The sequence below is a fragment of the Rhinolophus sinicus genome, chromosome 8 (assembly GCF_057876585.1).
Source record: "Rhinolophus sinicus isolate RSI-liver-muscle chromosome 8, RSI-T2T, whole genome shotgun sequence".
NCBI lineage: Eukaryota > Metazoa > Chordata > Mammalia > Chiroptera > Rhinolophidae > Rhinolophus > Rhinolophus sinicus.
The window spans coordinates 46,399,163-46,418,336 of NC_142508.1; the positions used below are offsets into that span (position 1 = coordinate 46,399,163).

At 35.5% G+C, this 19,174-nt stretch overlaps 1 protein-coding gene across 1 annotated transcript in view; it reads left to right on the forward strand.

Moving 5' to 3' along the window:
- ZNF565 (zinc finger protein 565) overlaps window positions 1-15,281 on the forward strand; it is a 33,788-nt gene extending 18,507 nt beyond the window's left edge. The window contains exons 4-6 of the mRNA XM_019749936.3: window positions 1,826-1,952; window positions 2,644-2,739; window positions 11,591-15,281. Of these exons, the coding sequence (XP_019605495.1) occupies window positions 1,826-1,952; window positions 2,644-2,739; window positions 11,591-12,852 (1,485 nt within the window). The 3' untranslated portion in view covers window positions 12,853-15,281. The remainder of the gene's footprint in view (window positions 1-1,825; window positions 1,953-2,643; window positions 2,740-11,590) is intronic.
- Window positions 15,282-19,174: the final 3,893 nt, after the last annotated feature.

The window sequence follows — 19,174 nt, forward strand, 5'->3', positions numbered from 1 at the left end:
GAACAAACTGATGGTTGCCAGATGGGAGAGGGTTTGAGGGGTTGGGTAAAAAAGGTAAAGGGATTAAGAAGTACAAACTGGTACTTACAAAGCAGTCAAAGGGATATAAAGTACAGCATAGGGAATATAGTCAATAATATTTTAATAACTAAAATATTAGTTACAGTGCCAGGTGGGTACTAGACTAATTGGGGGGAATCACTTCATAAATTACATAAATGTCTAACCACTATACTGTACACCTTAAACTAATATAAAATAATACTGAATGTCAACTGTAATTGAAAAATTAATGTAAAAAATGTTCTTCAGTCTTGCAAGGGAATTTATGAGAGATGAAAATAAAATGGTCCATTTTGAAGTTGAACAATATGTGTTGGTTGTGGGCCACATTTATGTGACTGAGGTAGGTATAACTTCCATCAACTTTCTAATTTTAGAAACAAGGAAAAGCAGACAGTGAAGGATGACAGATATTATCAAGTATACAATAAACTGAAGATTTTACAAGTCTTATTTAAGCTAAATGCCCCAAAATAATGGAATAATTTTATTTTATGGGACATAAAGTACAATGTTATATAACAAATAAAAGACCCTTGTGTTTATTATAAAATTTGCTAAAACAAGAAATATGCTCATGATGACTAACAAACAGAAGCAGTGGGGACCCTGTTGTCACTTTCAGCAGTATAGTTCTTTGTTGTATGGGTAATTAGGTACATAGCCCCGACCGTTCAGGACACCTAACATTCCTGATGCCAGCTCTAATGTCAGTAGCACACTGCCCCCCCAGCCGAACCTTCCCCAACATTGTGACAACTAGACCACCCTCTGCATGATCCCAAGTACATCCTGAAGGGGAAGGTATAACCTGCAAGTAGCTTGAGATCCGCAGACTGATTATGCCCTGAATCTTCAGGAGAGATTTAAAACTTCTATAAATCCCATATTTTAAGATAAGACATTTTGGATTCTTTCTTTTTTATTATCTCAAAGGAGAAATGGTAAAAAGCGATGCATTTTAAAAGACCATTATTTGCTAGGCCCCTGTTAAATCATGAACCGACTCATTAATTTTAACCTCATTAAAAATGGGACAGCCAGTCATTAGGAGCCTCCTAATAGGACGCCACAGGAAGCACACAGTGCCACCTCTGATATATTCATGCCCCCCCCAAAATATGTTAATCAGGCCTCCAGATCTAACTACCTTTTCACAGAAAATACGGAAGTAGAATGACATGTTAAAACCACAGCATAAAGATGCAATCAGCCAAATCCAAACTGTGGGGAATTCAACGGATTCAAATGTTTCTTTAATAAACACATATCAATAAAAACTTTAAAGGGTTTGTGGGGACTGTTAGAGATTTGAGAGACTTTAGCAAACCTATCAACTAAACAAAACTGTGGATCTTGTTTGAATCCTGATTTGAACAAACCAACTGTAAAAAAATCACTATTGAGAAAAATGGGGCAATCTGAAACTTGATCTGATTATTAGGAAATTAGTGTTATAAGTGTGATAATGATATACTGGTTATGCTTTAAAAAAATTCTTATCTGTTAGATACTGAAGTGTTTGTGGGTGAAATACTATGATGTTTGGTATGTGAGATTTGCCTCAAAATACACCAAGGGTAGAAAATGGAAGGGAAGAGATAAACAAGATTTGCAAAGTCTTGTTAATTGTTGAAGCAGAGTGATGGATTCATGAGGGTCATTATACTCTTCTGTATACTTTTGTGTGTTTTGAAAATTTTTGTAATGAAAAAAATAAAGTCCTTTCATTTACTAGTAATGAGTGGATTCATTGTTTCAGGGATTGGTGACATTCAGGGATGTGGCCATAGAGTTCTCTCAGGAAGAATGGAAGTGCCTGGAACCTGCCCAGAGGGACTTGTACAGAGATGTGACTTTGGAGAACTTTGGTAACTTGGTCTCACTAGGTAAGGAATTATATAGTAGAGCGCCAGCCCGAGAAACAAGGCTCCCAGGGACTACAACAGTGGGTGGCTGTTACCACCTCTGGCCAGAAGGGGTAAAGGAAGGAAACTGTCAGTGGAAGATTGTGAGAACTAGAATCATGGAGAAGGGCCTGGCTGACAGCAGCTATAGCTACTTCCAGAACTCAAAGGCGGAGGGAAAGAGATAAAAAATACCCTGAACTCTGTCTCCTCCTGCCTGCTGATCTCCTGCTGCTTTCCATTTGCCACACCCAGTGAAAAAACGACAGGGCCAGTATTATATAGTCCTTACAGGTAAGCTGTCTGGAGCACAGAGCACAGGGCCAGGAACAGCAAGGAGTGGATTAGAGGGGCAAGAGAGTGAATGGAGAATAACCACCATAGTCATCTACTCCGAATAATTCAGGGCTAGCCTGAAATTTCTGGTGTTTTCATGGTGAATTTTTAGGGAGACTTACAAGTTTCTGGCTGAATTTCTGCTCTGTTCCCAAAGGAATTGTTTTGTGCTTTGTGGAAGTGGAAATGGGTAGTTCCATTGGCACCTCCATCTTCCCCCTTTTTGGACAACCTTCATACTTTCCTTTATATAATTGCCTCACTTCGTGGTGACAAAGAGACTAAGTTTGAATTTTGAAATAGCATGATCATTCGCCATTTCTTTTCCTATAAACAGGACTTTCCGTTTCTAAGCCTGATGTCATCTCCTTATTGGAGCAAAGGAAAGAACCCTGGATGATTGCAAATGATATAACAGGACTATGGTGTCCAGGTGAGCAAGGGTTGATCCAATGGGGGAGGTCATTGGGCATAATAGCCCAGTGGGTGAGTCAAATGGTAATAGTAATTTGAGTTTTTATCAGGAAACTCCCCTCAAAGCCCTACCAAAAACTGAGGAATAAAAGCCTGAGACTTGAAGACATGAAGAACAAAGACCTTGTCAGCATCAGCTTTCAGGGGAACCTTGCCCTTATCCCCGCTAATTCCTCTCTGTTCTTTCTTCTCATATTTTCTTCCAATTCCAAAAAGGGATGTGCTCCCATCTTCTCCAGTGGCAGCTTTTTCACTTGTACTTTGGATCCTTTTTTCTGTAAGTTTCTTCATCCCTTAAAAACAGCATCTCACATTACTTAATTCAGAAATTCATTTATTCTCTTAACCTTTGAGAGAGAAGGATGTGTAGTAGTGTCTGAGGATAGACTCTGGAGTCAGACTGCCTGAGTTCAAATCCTGGCTCTGCCACTTAGCTCTGTGCGTTTAGGTAAGTTATTTAAATTCTCTGTGTTTCAGTTTTTTCCTCTGCAAATGGGATAAAAATAGTGCCTGTCATGTAGTTATTGTGGCTTTTGTATGCATTAATAATAATGTGAAAATGCCCAGAATGCCAGGCAATAGTGATCACTAAATAAATGTTAGCAAGTATTATTAATTGGTGCTTGCTAGGCAGTATTGGAACCTTTGAATACTTAATTATCAGCTACCCCCCTCCTGACTAATCTGCTATTCATTTATTTCAATCTGGGATCATTTCTTCTCTATCTAAAAAACACCCTTCAAATTTCCTTTTGTGAGGGTCTGCTGACAGATGCTCTCAGTTTTTGATCACATGAAAATGTCTTCATTCTACATTCTTCATTTTTCTTGTAGGATACTTTTACTGAGTATGGAATTGTTTTGGCAGGAATTTTCTCTCATCCCAAACAAGAAATCATTCCACTGCCTTTTCTCTTCCAAGGTTGTTGATAAGTCAGATTGTTCCAGTTTTGGAAAATGTTTTACATGTATTTAAAACAAGTGTTCTTTGGATAGGACACTCACTTCTTTGTTTAACTATAAACCTTTTGATAATATAGTTTAGAATTTGCTTGTCCTTTAACTTTCTCTGTACTTGTGCTATCAAATTCTGAAGGCTAAATTATATGTTTTGCTACTACATTTTACATTTTTGTAAAGATGAAATAAAGATCCTCATTGCAATTTGTACTTTTATCAGTACACTCCACCCTTTATTTTCGCAATTAGTGCTTTTAACATTGAATTTTATTTTTTCTGATATTAATATCAAATGCCCTCTTTTGTTGACTTAAAAAATTAATATATCTTTGCTTATCATTTTTTTTCAATTATTGCCACTTTATTTTAAGGGTGTCCATGGTAATAAGGATGCTATTAGAGTTTTCTTTTTGAATCAGTCTGACATCCTTGACTATAACAAGGGAATTCAATTCATCCTCATTTATTGTGGTAATTAATGTGTCCTCGTTCCTGCCATTTTATTTTATACTTTCTATTCCTCATTCTTATTTTCAGCTATTCCTGTTTTGCTCACATTTTATCACTTGTTCTATCTTCTAGTGATTTTGAAGTTGTACTTCCTGTTGTTTGTAATAGAATAGTCTTTAATTTGACTTTTAAAAATATGCTTAAACCTCATATAGTATCAATTATTATTATACTTTGAATTTCACTGATAAAAACTTTGTGGTAACTTGTTTTCTCTCTTGTTATATAAGTGCCTACATAATACCCTCGTTTTGTGCCTCTTGGACCACAAAGCTTAAAATATTTACCATCTGGTCCTGTAAAGAAAATAAAATGTTTGCCAAACCCTGATTTGGAGATAGAGTTGAAAGTTCATGTTTGAGGAGAAAAGTATATATAATCAAAATTACATTTGTCATGCACCTGAACCAGCCTTAAATCACCATAACATCTGCACTTCAAAAGCTCAAAAACCAAAAATCAACTGTCTAGCTTTTCTTGGTACGTTGGCTCTAAACTGCATTTCCTTGGGAGAGTGGTCGCCAAGGGTAAGATTGAACAAGTGTGATACATTGACGAATTACTCAGTGTTTTCTTTGTCTACTAGTTTGCTGTGGCTTCTGTAACAAATTACCACAAACTTGGTGACTTAAAACAACACAAGTTTGTTATCTTATAGTTCTGGAGATCAGAAATCAAAAATGCATCTCACTGGGCTCAACTCAGGGTGTCTGCAGGGCTGCAAGGTGCAAGGTGTCTCAGGGCTCTAGGGGAGAATCAGTTTTCTTGCCTTTTCCATCTTCTAGGGGTCGCCTACATTCCTTGGGTTAGAGTCCTTTTCCATTTTCAAAGTCGACAGTGAGGCATCTTCACATCTCTCCCTAACTCTGACGCGCCTACCTCTCTTTCCCTTATAAGGACCCTTGTGATTTGGTGGGGCCCACCCAGATAATTCAGGATCTCCCCATCTCATCTCAGATTGAGGCAACCATAATTTCATCTCCAACCTTAATTCCCCCTTGCTGTGTAACATAACATATTTACAGGTTCCAGGATTTAAGACATGCATATCTTTGTATGTGTGGTGGTGGTGGGGGGTCGTTATTCTGCCTACCACTCTGTATATGTTTTTTGAACACAGATTATTGAATATGTATAAATTCAGTGTCTATAGTACGTATGACTCAACTGAAATTCTATATTTTATTGCTAGTAAGCCCATTGCTATTTATTCCATAACAAGTATTATCTTTCACAGACTGTTTGGTCGGTATGTTTTCTAACTCCTTGTAGTTCTGGGGTTTGAAAAAAAACACAACATCTTATTTAATTAGATTTTTTAAAATTGTGACAAACATTACATAAACTTTACCAGTTTGAACTTTTTTTATTTATTTAAGATTTTATTGGGGAAGGGCAACAGGACTTTATTGGGGACCAGTCTGTACTTCCAGGACATTTTTCCCAAGTCACGTTGTTGCCCTTTCAATCTTAGTTGTGGAGGGCGCAGCTCAGCTCCAGGTCCAGTTGCCATTGCTAGTTGCAGGGGGCACAGCCCACCATCCCTTGCGGGACTCGAGGAGTTGAACCGGCAACCTTGTGGTTGAGAGGACACGCTCCAACCAACTGAGCCATCATCTGGGAGTTCAGCGGCAGCTCAGCTCAAGGTGTCATGTTCAATCTTAGTTATAGGGGGCACTATCCACCATCCCTTGCGGGACTCGAGGAGTTGAACTGGCAGCCTTGTGGTTGAGAGCCCACTGGCCCATGTGGGAATCTAACCGGCAGCCTTCGGAATTAGGAGCATGGAGCTCTAACCGTCTGAGCCACCGGGCTGTCCCAACATTTTTAACTATACAATTCACTGGCATTAATCACATTCATAATGTTGTGCAACCATCTTCACTATCCATTTCCAGAACTTATTCATCATCCCAAACAGAAACTCTATACCCATTAAATAATAACTCTCCATTTTCACCTCCTTCTAGCCCCTGGTAATCTCCGTTCTACTTTCTGTCTCTATGAAGTTGCCTATCTTAGGTACCTCATATAAGTGGAATCATGTAATAAGTAGCCTTTTGCATCAGGCTTTCACTTAGTGTAATGTTTTCAAGACATTCATGTTGTAGCATTTATCAGTTTCATTCCTTTTTAAGGCTGAATAATATTTCATTATATAATATATCACATTTTGTTTATCCATTCATCTGCTGATGGACACTTGGGTTCTTTCCACCTTTTGGCTGCTGTGAATAACGCTGCTGTGAATGACGCTGCTGTGAATGTTGGTACACAGTACCTGAGTGCCTGTTTTCACTTCTTTTGGGTGTATACCTAGGATTAGGTGGTAACTGTGTTTCACTTCTTAAGGATATTTCTCAATTTTTAAGAGCTTTTTATAACTCAGGAAGATCATCCCTTTATCTGTAATATAAGCTTCAAATATTTTCTCTGTCATTTGTCTTTTTTTTTACTTAGCTTTTGGTGTTTTTTGTTCATGTGTGAGGTTTTGTTTTGTTTTTCACCGTTACACAGTGGAATTTATCAGTATTTTCTAGCTTTTGGATTTTGAGTCATTGTTTCATTGTTAGAAGATTTCCCCATATGTAGATTATAAAGGAACCCACTGTTAACCTAAAACTAAAAGGCCTTGCAAAGTGAGAGGCAACAGGCATTTATTGAGATCAATAAGACTAGCTACTTATGGGGCAGCCAGGTGGCTCAGTTGGTTAGAGCACGAGTTCTGAATGACTGGGTTGCTGGTTCGATTCCCACATGGGCCAGTAAGCTGTGCCCACCACAACTAGATTGAAGGACAATGACTTGGAGCTGATGGGCCCTGGAGAAACACACTGTTCCCCAATAAAAATTTATTTTATTCCCCAATAAAATTTATTTTATTCCCCAATAAAATTTATTTAAAAAAAAAGACTAGCTACTTAGGAATCATTAGCTCAGGGAGACGCCCAAATAAGGTCCCAGTTAGGAGATAAAGGCGATGGGTATTTATGAGAAAGGCAAGGGGAACAATTACATCAATAGAAGGCAGGCATTTTTATTGGTGCAGATAACATGGCTTAGTGACATTAATTCTAAACAATGTTGTTAATTTTCAGTCTAGAAACCATCAGTCCAGTAGTCATAATAACTGCTTTCTTGTTATCTTTGCAGACAGTTCCTTTGCAAGGCACAGGGTTGCTTAGGCCCAGTGCAAAGGTTATTTTGTCCTGTTTTAACACTTCAAAGATCTGAGGCATAAGACATGCAAGGCAATTCCTCTGGCACGTGCAATGCAGTTCTTTTGGCATGGCAGCTCTGATTCCGTTTTAAAGTGGCTCCATTTATATTGTTTACATTTTCCCCCTTTTGATTAAGATCTTTCCTTGAAAGTATCACTGATCAATCATCAGAAAGCAGCATTGATCAGTTATTAAAAGCATCATTGGTTCTCCATTCTCAGGTGGCTCATTTTGGGTATGTCATGTCATTGTCCATCCCTTATTTCCAGGAAGGCTCTGTCTTGGTATGGCATGCCCCATGTAGAAGGGAAAGTAGTTTTGTTTGTTTGTTTGTTTTGTTTTTGAGCCCTAAGCCACCTTTGAGCAACAAGAATACCAGAACAGAGGAAAGCTTTTTTAAGGGCAAACATCTATAGTTTTTTGAGGGTTTTATATGTGAAGTCTCATAGGCCTTAGTGATCATCTCAAAACGTTGAGTAATCGTTATCAGAATGGTGTCTTTATAACATCGAGCCATGCAAGACAAGGATTTATAACAGCAAAACTTTTTATAATAGCAAACAAAATGTTAAGTCCAATTTGAAGAGTAGATCTGAACCAGAAGGCAATCCTTGAGGGCAGTTAGTTGAAGATACTAAAGAACCATGAAGTGTTAGTAGACACTATATTTAATCATTTGACTTTTTTTCTAGTTTTATCTCTATCTTACCAGAGATGTTCTATCCAAGTGCAACAAGAGGTATTAATAACAGGGCAAGCCCCACCTTGCTTATCTAGGCTATGGTCAAGAGCAATTCTGTTGTCTAAAATAATTCATGCAAGGGAATTTAAAGTTGGTTTTTTGTTTTTTTCTGTTTTGGTTGGCTATTGCTGTGGTGGTCATTATAATACCTGACCAAGGAAAAAGCATTATTTTAAATCTGGTACCTTCACTGGGGCTGAATTAAACATCGTTGGCTATGTGTGTAACTAGTTGTACATTTTGACCTGTGAAGTAGCTTTAGAGATGATGTCCATTGTTATCTTCTCAGACAGAAATTAAGAGGAAAAAAGAAACAATAACTATTATAGTGAGTGCTTGGCCTCTCGTATTTTTTGTGAAATTGGAAGGGACTAAAGTGAGGAAAAAGGGAAAAAAGGAAGGTGTAGATTATACAGGCCTGTCCAGAATCTTGGGTTAGTTGTTTACAACAGATGTTGTTTGTTTTATTTCTTAGTAATTTAAAATTTTTGAGCAGTGTAGTTAGGTGAAAGAGCTTTCTTTAAATTGGGAAACATGAATCCAAGGGTCAACATCTTTAAATTTGGTCACATATCAATCAGTTATGAGTACCTGAAATTTTTTTAGAGTGTCAGTCTTTTCCATAATGTCAGTCTTTTCTCTGAAGATGAAACATGTCTTTGTAGAAACATTTTTGTAAAAGCATCAGAATACAACAATAAATGTCTGTAAATGACAAAAGACAAAAATGGCCGTGGTTAGAGATTTGGTGAAAGTTTACACACATATGTACATATAAATAATGTAATTGACTTAGTTACCTATTCTAATCTTGGTTAGCTTACCCATATATAAAAATTTTTTAAAGCTCTCGCTTCCACGAACCTTTTGTAAATATACACACCTTTTGTGATGTATATAAACCTTTTGTAACACATTTTTTTTTTAGGTTTTATCTTTTTTTAAATTTTGAAACATTTTACTCGGATAAAATCACTTTATTTATTTATAAAAAGATGTACTTTGTATCTTTTCTTAATCTAAAAAACATTTTTTCTTCAGCAAAAGTACATCTCTGTTTCATCTTTCGCTACTGAAAATATACATTTTTTTCATATATAGTTATGTTGTTTTATCTTTATTATTTTTTAATAGTTTTGTAAAAACATAGCTTTTTTACAAATCAATTTTGTACAGGAACTTATGTAATAGTTTGTAATTTAAAAAGGCCTTTTTTTTTTTTTCAGTCTCTGTGGGCAATCTTTTGGTTATTTCCTGGGTATTTATATTTTTAAGACATGATAAGAGTTACAACTTTAAGAGACAGAAAAAGACTGTAAGTTTTTTGGCATTATTTATTTGATAACACTTCCCATGTAATTTAACATTTTAAATAAGAAGGATTAGTTTAATTTTTTTTTCTTTTATAAAGAGAAAGAACAAGTCTTTAAAATGTTTTAGGGATCCTTTTGAAAAACTTCAAAATTTTTAAAAATATCAAAGGTCAAGACAAATAATTTTTGAATTTTGGGAAGTTGTCAAACATCAAGTTTCAAAATATTTGATTAAATAAAATCATAGGTCATTGTGAAACAATACTTGCTATTTATTTAAACAAAGTGACAATAAAAGACTTTAAAGACAAATACAGAAGGTTACATAGTTGTAAACAAAATTTTAGTTTTTTTAATATTAAGACTCTTTACTGAAACAATTAAAGATCTGATGATAAAGAGCATAGGAAATCATTTAAATGAAACAAAATCTTGTACCAATAGTACAGGAAATTTCCTGTACCAATAGTACAGGAAATTTTTGGTTTTCTAGCAGAGAAATAACATTAAGTTTTAGCCCTACCTAAGTATACCATTGATATTAAAGCTTATTTTTTAAAAAATTCTTATATAGTAACAATTTAATTTTAGCTAGCTTAATACATAAGGTAAAATTTTGAAATAGCTACGACAAAATTATTTTTATTTTTTATGAAAACATATCTTTGTATTTTATATCATTTTTATTGAAAACGTATATTAATTTTTATAGTAATTCAGTGTTGACAAGTTTTAAAAACATGTCTGTTTTAATTACACCAAATCAGTTTTAATATTAAATATTTTCTGATACTTAAAAGTATTTTCATTAGCTTTTATTATATTTTTTAATTTATGTAAGTACTTAATTTTTTAAGGCAATTAAACAACTTTTTTATAAGCCAATATTATTAATTTTTTCTGGAAGTAGACATGTATATAGAGAGAGTGCTCAGAGATGTGATGATTTTGTTAAAAAATTTTTTAAAGAGATGTGTGAGAGAGAATTAAGGTATATGCTTGGAGTTATCAGGCTGAGAGCTTTTTTGAAAATGTGACTTTTAATCTGAGACCTGAAGGAGGAGAAAAGCAGCCATACAAAGAACCCAGGACAGGATTCCTGATAAATGGAAGAACCTGATGAGAAGTCTAAGATGGGAAAGACCTCCACTTACCTAGATGTTCAAAGGCCTGTGGTTTGGTACATAGGAAGGAGAGGGCAATGTGTTCGATATGAATATGCACTGTCCTTGGCTGAGACACAGTGACAACAAAGACAATCAATGACCTGCTTTGCCCAGAGCCTGTGAACCACGGCAATGTGTTTAGAGTTCATTCTAAGTGCAGTGGGAAGGCTGTGAAAAAGTTTAACCAGAGATTTTCATTTTGATTGGCATCAGCATCATGTGGTAGAAAGTGTTGAAAATACAGATGCCTTATTTATGTGAAATTCCCAGAATAGGCAAATTCATAGAGACAAAATTGGTGATTCCCTGCCATTGATTTCCAGAGGCCAGAGGGAATGGGGAGTGACTGCTCAGTGAGCACAGTGTTTCTATTTGGGGTGATGAGAATTTTTTAGAACTAGATAGCGGCAATGGTTGCATGACATTGGGAATGTATTGTAAACTACTAAATTGTTTAAAATAGTTAAATGGCAAATTTTATGTTATATGAATCTTCAATTAAAATACATATAACTTTTAAAACAGATACATCCATCCATATGTACGTATATGCGCACATGTACGTATGTATACAGAGGCGCACACATACACATGCGTTGGCCCTACTCCTGTAGATTTTGATTTAGTCTAGGGACATTTGTATTGTTAACAAGTTTCCTGGATGATTTGATTCCTATCAAAATTGAGAACTCCTTAATTTGTTTCCTGGCACCAGGCAAGCTCTCATAATTGTGCTTTTATGTGCTTTTTAGAAATTGCACAGCAATACCTGACACTTATGTCAACCATTTACCTTTTACGGTTATTTTCATTTTGTCTCTCTAGTCTACTGTAGAATTTTTTTATTTGTCTTAGAAGAGGAGAACAGCTTGTATTTACTTTTTAAAATATTTTTCAGACTTGGAGTCCAGCTGTGAGAAATTTCCACAAAAAGATATTTTTGAAGTAGAGTCATTCAATTGGGAGCTGATGGAAAACCTTAAATGCTGTGGTTTTAAGGACTCCAGTTTTAGAGAAGACTGGGAATACAAAGACCAATTTGAAGTAAATCAGGACTGCTATTTCAAGCAAGTGAAAATCACGTTTGATGACATACCTACTTTTGAGCATCAGACATCCCTCACTTTACATCAGAGCAATGAGACTGGCAAGAAACTGATTGAATGTAATGAATGTGGGAAAGCATTCAGCCGTGGCTCACACCTTATTCAACATCAGAAAACTCACACTGGTGAAAAACCCTTTGAATGTAAGGAATGTGGGAAGGCCTTTAGTCGTGCCTCACACCTTGTTCAACATCAGAGAATCCATACAGGTGAGAAACCTTATGACTGTAAGGAATGTGGGAAGACCTTTGGTCGTACTTCAGAACTTACTCTACATCAGAGACTTCATACTGGTGTCAAACCCTATGAATGTAAACAATGTGGAAAGACCTTTAGACAGCATTCACAACTTATTCTGCATCAAAGAACCCATACCGGTGAGAAACCCTACGTATGTAAAGATTGTGGGAAGGCTTTTATTCGAGGCTCACAACTTACTGTTCATCGGAGAATTCATACAGGTGCCAGACCCTATCAGTGTAAAGAATGTGGGAAGGCCTTTAGACAGCATTCACAACTGACTGTACACCAGAGAATTCATACTGGAGAGAAACCCTATGAATGTAAGGAATGTGGAAAGGGCTTTATTCATAGCTCAGAAGTTACTCGACATCAAAGAATTCACTCTGGAGAGAAACCCTATGAATGTAAGGAGTGCGGGAAGGCCTTCAGACAGCATGCACAGCTTACTCGGCATCAGAGAGTTCATACTGGCGACAGACCCTATGAGTGTAAGGACTGTGGGAAAGCCTTTAGTCGTAGTTCATACCTTATTCAACATCAAAGGATTCATACAGGTGACAAACCCTATGAATGTAAGGAATGTGGAAAAGCCTTTATTCGTGTTTCACAACTGACTCATCATCAGCGAATTCATACTTGTGAGAAACCCTATCAATGTAGGGAATGTGGAATGGCCTTTATTCGTAGTTCACAACTTACCGAACATCAGAGAATTCATCCTGGTATCAAACCTTATGAATGTAGAGAATGTGGGCAGGCCTTTATTCTTGGCTCACAGCTCATTGAACACTACAGAATCCACACTGGATAGTAAGCCTTGAATGTTAGGGATATAGGAAAGCCTTTATGTGGTGCGCACACCTGATTCAATATTAGATAATGCCTAATGTAGTGTAATTAATGTCAGAAAACCTTCATTTGTCACTTCCATTCTGGAACATCAGATTCATACCAGAAGAAAATTTAATAAATGTGGGAGTTCTTTTTGCCTCAGACTAACTGTTTACTATGCATCAGAGAAGTTATGGTGAAAAAAATATTATCATGAATGTAAAAAGGCTTCTGTTACCGCTCAAAATGTATTAAACTTCTGAGACTTCCTAATAGAAAATAACCCTATTAAAATGTTTTGTGAATGTGCCTTTGCCATGGCATGTACCTTACTTAATATTATCTCATTTCCACCAGTTACTGACTGTATAGCATTGGGCAAATTATGCAATCTCTCTGTTCCTCAGTTTACTTATTTTTAAGCAGTGATACCTACCTAATAGAGTTTTTGTGAGGACTGTCAGATATTTTATATAATTGTGTATGCTGAATAAATGTTATCATTAATTAATAACAGTATTTCTGCTAAGGAGTTCATATGAGAGGAGAGCCTTGTGAATGTATCAAATATCAAAAAGCCTTTATAACCACTTGTTGTGATAATTCATTCTGAAAAACAGTAGTAAAGTATAATTACCATGAGAAATACTTCATTCAAAAGGCTGGAAATTAAGATTAGTCCTAAGAGCCCATGGCTACCCATACATAGGAGCCAAATCAATAAAGCATTGTCCCCCTTGTCTTTTAACTTAAAAAAAAAAAAAAAAAAATCAGCAGATTAGAAATTAACAGAAGAGAAGGCAAAGAAATCTGCCATTTAGAAATCTAAAACCACCAAGTTTACCTTCATTCCAAGAAAAATCAAAACTAAAATTACAAACTAGAAATGAATGACAGTGAGTTCTACAGACCAAAACCAATTCAGTGTAACCAAAGCTGTACTGTCAGAAGCCAAGGATTGAAGGTAGGAGTTTAGTTCTTGAAATGTAGATCTCCAACACTTAGTCATTGCAAATCACATACCAAGCACATTGAATGAATGAATAGTCAACTCTAAAATTTAGGAAAAAATTGCCTCATAAACCCAAGTCAACAATAAGAATGATTATTAAAAATGAAGTAGAAAACAACTGAATCTGGAGGTTGTTTATTTAACAATATAATAAAATAGACAATTGGCAGATTTGATCTATAAAAAACACATTTACCATTATGAATGAAGAAGGTGTGGATTTTATTTTAAGTAGCTCCTATTCATGACTTTAATATATTTGAAATCAAGAGAGAATGGGTTTTTACAAAACTATAAAAATTGGTTCAAGAAGATGTAGAATACCTGAATAAATCAATGTTTGTAAAAGGACATTAAAAGTCATCAAAGCTCTATCCCTTCAAAGAAAACTGTTTTACCTACAGAAACTTCAAGAAACAGATAATCCCTGAGAGAAGCTGCCAGTTCATGTTCAAGGCTAAATAATTATTAAAAACAAGGATAGCTCCCAAAAAGCAAATTGTAGATGATTATATGAAGATAAATATAAGGAAAATTCCTGCTAATTTAATCCAATCTATTAAAATTAAAAAGCTAATTTTAAATGGAATGTCTGGAATGTCACCTGTTCTGGATGAATTATGTTTTTAGAATTTGGGTGTTGTAACTCCAGGAGATGACAATGATGAAGAAAAGAGGCTGATCCAACCCCAGTGATATCTGGGTCAGGGTTTGTGAATGAATCTGAGAAATCTCAAGAAATGGATCCCCTCAGCCCTTGGGGTAGCCAGGCAGTGTCTGGAGCAGAGGGCCCATTGCGCCCCAAGTACTATCCATCTTCTCAGATACCCTAAATGTTTCATAAAAACACCTGCATTTTTTGCATGTGCCACTGCCTACAAAGGGTTAGAAAGCAGTGTTCTATATGTAATTTTTCTTTAAGTGGTTTAATGATTAGGATGTACAGTTGGAGGGGCTCAAAGCTATGACATTAAAAATTGTCATGCTGAATAGTCACATGCACAGGATAAAAAATTTTTAATTACAATTTGGTATACAGGCATAAGTTTCCACACTGTCTCTGCCCCTTTCCTACCCCGTTACATGTTATGTAGAAATCACTGCTGTGAAGTGCTTGTATATACTTCCTGATTTTTATGTTTGTATAAGGGTAGATATACACATAACATACTCTTTATAAAAAGAATTTACATAAATGGTAGCAAATCTCTATGCATTGCTATTTTTGCTTATCCATACACCTTGAAGATTGGACCATATCAATACATATGTAACTGCCTTATTCTTTTTAACAGCTGCATAGTATTCTATCATGTGTTTCTTAATTTTTAACCTTAATTTTTTTCTTTATTTTTTTCTCTTTCAAACCTATAATAAATATCCTTGCATATAAATTATTTTGTTCGTGTGTGGTATATCTTTAAGATAAACCTCTAGAAGTGGAAATGCTAGATCAAAATGTACATCTTTAACTTTCTGTTATGAAAAATTTAAACATATATAAATATACACAGAATATTATAATGTACCCCAACGCCCCCATCACCAGCTTCAATGATTAGCAGTTTATGGCCAGTCTTGTTTTATCTATACTCCCACTCACTACCCCCACCTCCATGTTATTTTTGAGGTAAATCCCAGATAAATTATTTCATCCATAAATGTCTCAGTACGTACTATCTCTAAAATATATCACAACTTTAGAAAAGATTTTCAGTCCTTAAAAAAATTGATGGGTGGTCGGTTAGCTCAGTTTAGAGTGTGGTGCTGGTAGCACCAAGGTTGCCAGTTTGATCCCCATATGGGCCACTGTGAGCTGCCCCTCCTTTAAAAAAAATTGATAATACTACCTTAATGCCATTACATATCTCATAGCATTTTAATCATTTCATAAATGTCAATATAAAAATTATTAGGATCCAAATAATGTCCACAAATTGTAGTTAATTGTTATGTCTCATCTATGCATTCTCCCTCATTCTTTTTTTCTTGCAATTTATTTTTTGAAGAAACAAGGTTGTTTGCCTTGTAGAATATCTTGAGTCTTCTTTTTGTTGGCTGCACCCTGTGGTGTAGTTAACATGCTCCTCTGTCCTTGGTATTTCCTATAAATTGGTAATTGATATGTAGAAGCTTAATCAGATTGAGATTCAATTTTTTTCCTAAGACTACTTATAGGTGGTTAATATTAAGAGACATAATATTTAGGGGTCTTATGATTTAGCAGCCACTGATGTTCAATTGATAAATCTATTCATTAGGGATTGCAAAATGATGATATCCTATTATTTATTCTTCCTTTATTAGCTAGAATATTTTTATGAAGAGAAACTTCCCTTCAACTACTATTTGGTTACCCATGTTACAGTAAAGAAGAGCAGGATAAATGCTTTCTTTCTTCCTCCTTACTGGTTTTCAAAATGAGTTGGTTCCCCAGAATTTTGCCATAGTGACCAATGAGTTGGGAGGGGAGAATGTGAAGCACATTTAACAGGTTTAACCCCATTTAAGTTGTACCTCATTGATGTTCAAATTGTTTCGTGTTTGGTGTATGAATGCTTCTACCAGTTGGCTCCTGTATCCTTTTGATACGACCCCAGTAGTCTTTAATCACTTGCTTGCTATCTGCTACAAGATGTGCCAGGCTCATCTTGTTCATTTCCTGCCTCCCACCTGGAAGTAGCCATTTCTAAGGAGTCCTCTTTTCTTTTGGTATTTTGGTACTTTCCCAAATGGTATTTGGAAACCACAATTGTATTGCTAGGAGTGCTTCACTCCCGTGGTTGGACTTTTTTTTTTTAGAAACATATACATTTTAAACTGTTTGAGTTAGTGTCTTCAGGAAGATTATGCATCTAGGCATCTACCCACATTAGGAGAGATTCCAAAGCACCACAACCCTGGAGAAAACATTTTAAACATAGATCATTTGATCAGTGAAAATGGAAATGCCAGTTTTGTTTTCATTTGCATTTTTTATTATGATTAATGTAGAGATGATCATTTGTTTATACTCGTATATTTGTTGACCATTGGTATTGTTTTTAGCATAGTGCCTAAAACATAGTAGGTACTCAATTATATTTGTGAATTGAATAAATTGTATGTTCATAGCTTTCGTTCATTTAATATTGGGTAGTCATATTTTTCTTACTAAAAGAGTTATTTTTGAGAGGAATAAATGTATATAAAGTTGCTAGTACAATGCCTGAAACTTACCAAGTGCTGGTTCCCTGCCTTGTTATTTGTAAACATTGTCATTTATATCTATTTTCCTACTTTAAGAGATAAAGAAATTGAGAGTTAACGAGATTAAGTAATTTGTCCAAGTCCTCTTAAATGGAAAATCCTAATCTCAAGGACAAGAGCAAAATAGGGGAGAGTTTCATGTCTGCGTCTTTGAGAATGTGTAACTGTGCAAAGAAAAAATCAGTGTTCTAGCAGATAATCTATAAAACGCAGTCAGTTCATGGTCCTAACACAGAAAGTGTTAATGCTAGAAACAAAGATATGAAAGAACTTAAGAATCTTTTTAAAAACATTTTTTTTTGTCTCTCTGAAAAGTAAAAATGTTCAAATAAAAGAATACAAAGAACATAGAAAAATTAAGGGAAAACCTTTTAATACCTTCATTCAACCATAAATGTTACCATTTTTGCATATTTTTTCTAGCTTCTAAGGTTTTAAAAATTCATATCTTGGGGCGGAGAGTTAGCTCAGTTAGTTAGAGTGCAGTGCTCTTAGCAACAAGGTTGCCAGTTCGATCCCCCCATGGGCCACTGTGAGCTGCACCCTCCACAACTAGATTGAAACAACAACTTGACTTGGAGCTGATGGGTCAAAACACACTTAAAATAAACAAAAGTTAAAACGAATTTCACATTTTATTATGGAAAACTTCAAGCATACACAGAAGTAGAAAGTACAGCACAATAGACCCTCATATTCTCATCACCCTGCTATGAAAACCATCAATCCATGGCCAGTCTTGCTTTGTCTATACTCACACACACTTCCTCTTTCACTGGATTCTTTTGAAAGCAGAATTCAGATGTCTTATGATACCATTCATAAATATTTCCATAATTATCTCTAAAAGATAGAGACTTTAAAGAAAATCAGTAAGAATTTATACTCTTGAGCCATTAGTAGGGAGGGAGAACAATAAAATTTTCTACCAAAGTGTGGTTTAAGCTGATCCTATGATTCTTGTGATTACAGTAGAGAAAGTTGTTTCACACGTATTAGGAGAATTAGGAATTTAGGAAACTATTTTCCTAGGAACAAAATTCTTTCCCAGCATTCTCTCTTTTCAAAAAAAAAATCTTTTTTCAGGTGCAATTGTGAAATATGAAGGGTTTTTGTTTGTAAACAAAATTGACTGAATTGGTACAACTCTTAACCATAATTCTAAATCCTTGATATATTGAGAATTGTATCTGCATCTTTGCTCCTAGAAGGTAGTCACATATTTGTTGAATGACTAAGTTAATAAATTAGGCAAATGATAGAATATTTTTATGGAGAGATGTAGTGGGAAACTTCCCTTCACCAAAAAAAAAAAAAAAAAGATACGAAATTCTGCACTTAGAAGTCACCATGCCTTAAATTCTGACTAAAGAAGAATTTCACCAATCATTTCAAAGAATTCACATATTTTAATTTTAGAACTAACGTTTGATATCTCATCTTTATTAGATTCATCACAACATTAATGATGCAACAGCTTGCTGTACTAATCCACCTAGATATAGCTCCCTCAGGCATCGCAAATGTAGTATCTAAAACCAGATTTTAAATTCCACCCCTGCTACCTTATAGCTCCAAATGAATCTTTTCCTTCCGTATTTCTAATATGTCTTGCTGAATAATGTCACAGTCTGCTTTGTCTCCCAAGCCAGAAATGGGTTGTCAGCTAAGACTTCTGACACCTTATCTTCCACTGTTAAAATACTAGCTTTAGAATCAGGTCTGGACTCATCACTAGCTAGATGATGATAACCTCGCCTCCCTAAGCTTCAGTTTGGGGCTCATAATAGTACCTTGTGGAGTTATGAAAACTTAAATGGGAAGCATCTAGCTGAGATCCCATCTCGTAATAAGCCTAAACTCCGAAAGGAAAGTTTGCTATTACAAAACAATTCCAAGTTCCTTAAATAATTGCAGGCACCTAAACTGAACCATTCCTAGTCCCGTTAATCAGTTCCTCTAACTCTTCCTCTCAACAAGTAGCCCCATTGTCCACTCAGTTCCCTAAGCCAAACACCCAGGGATTGATTATCATTGGCCT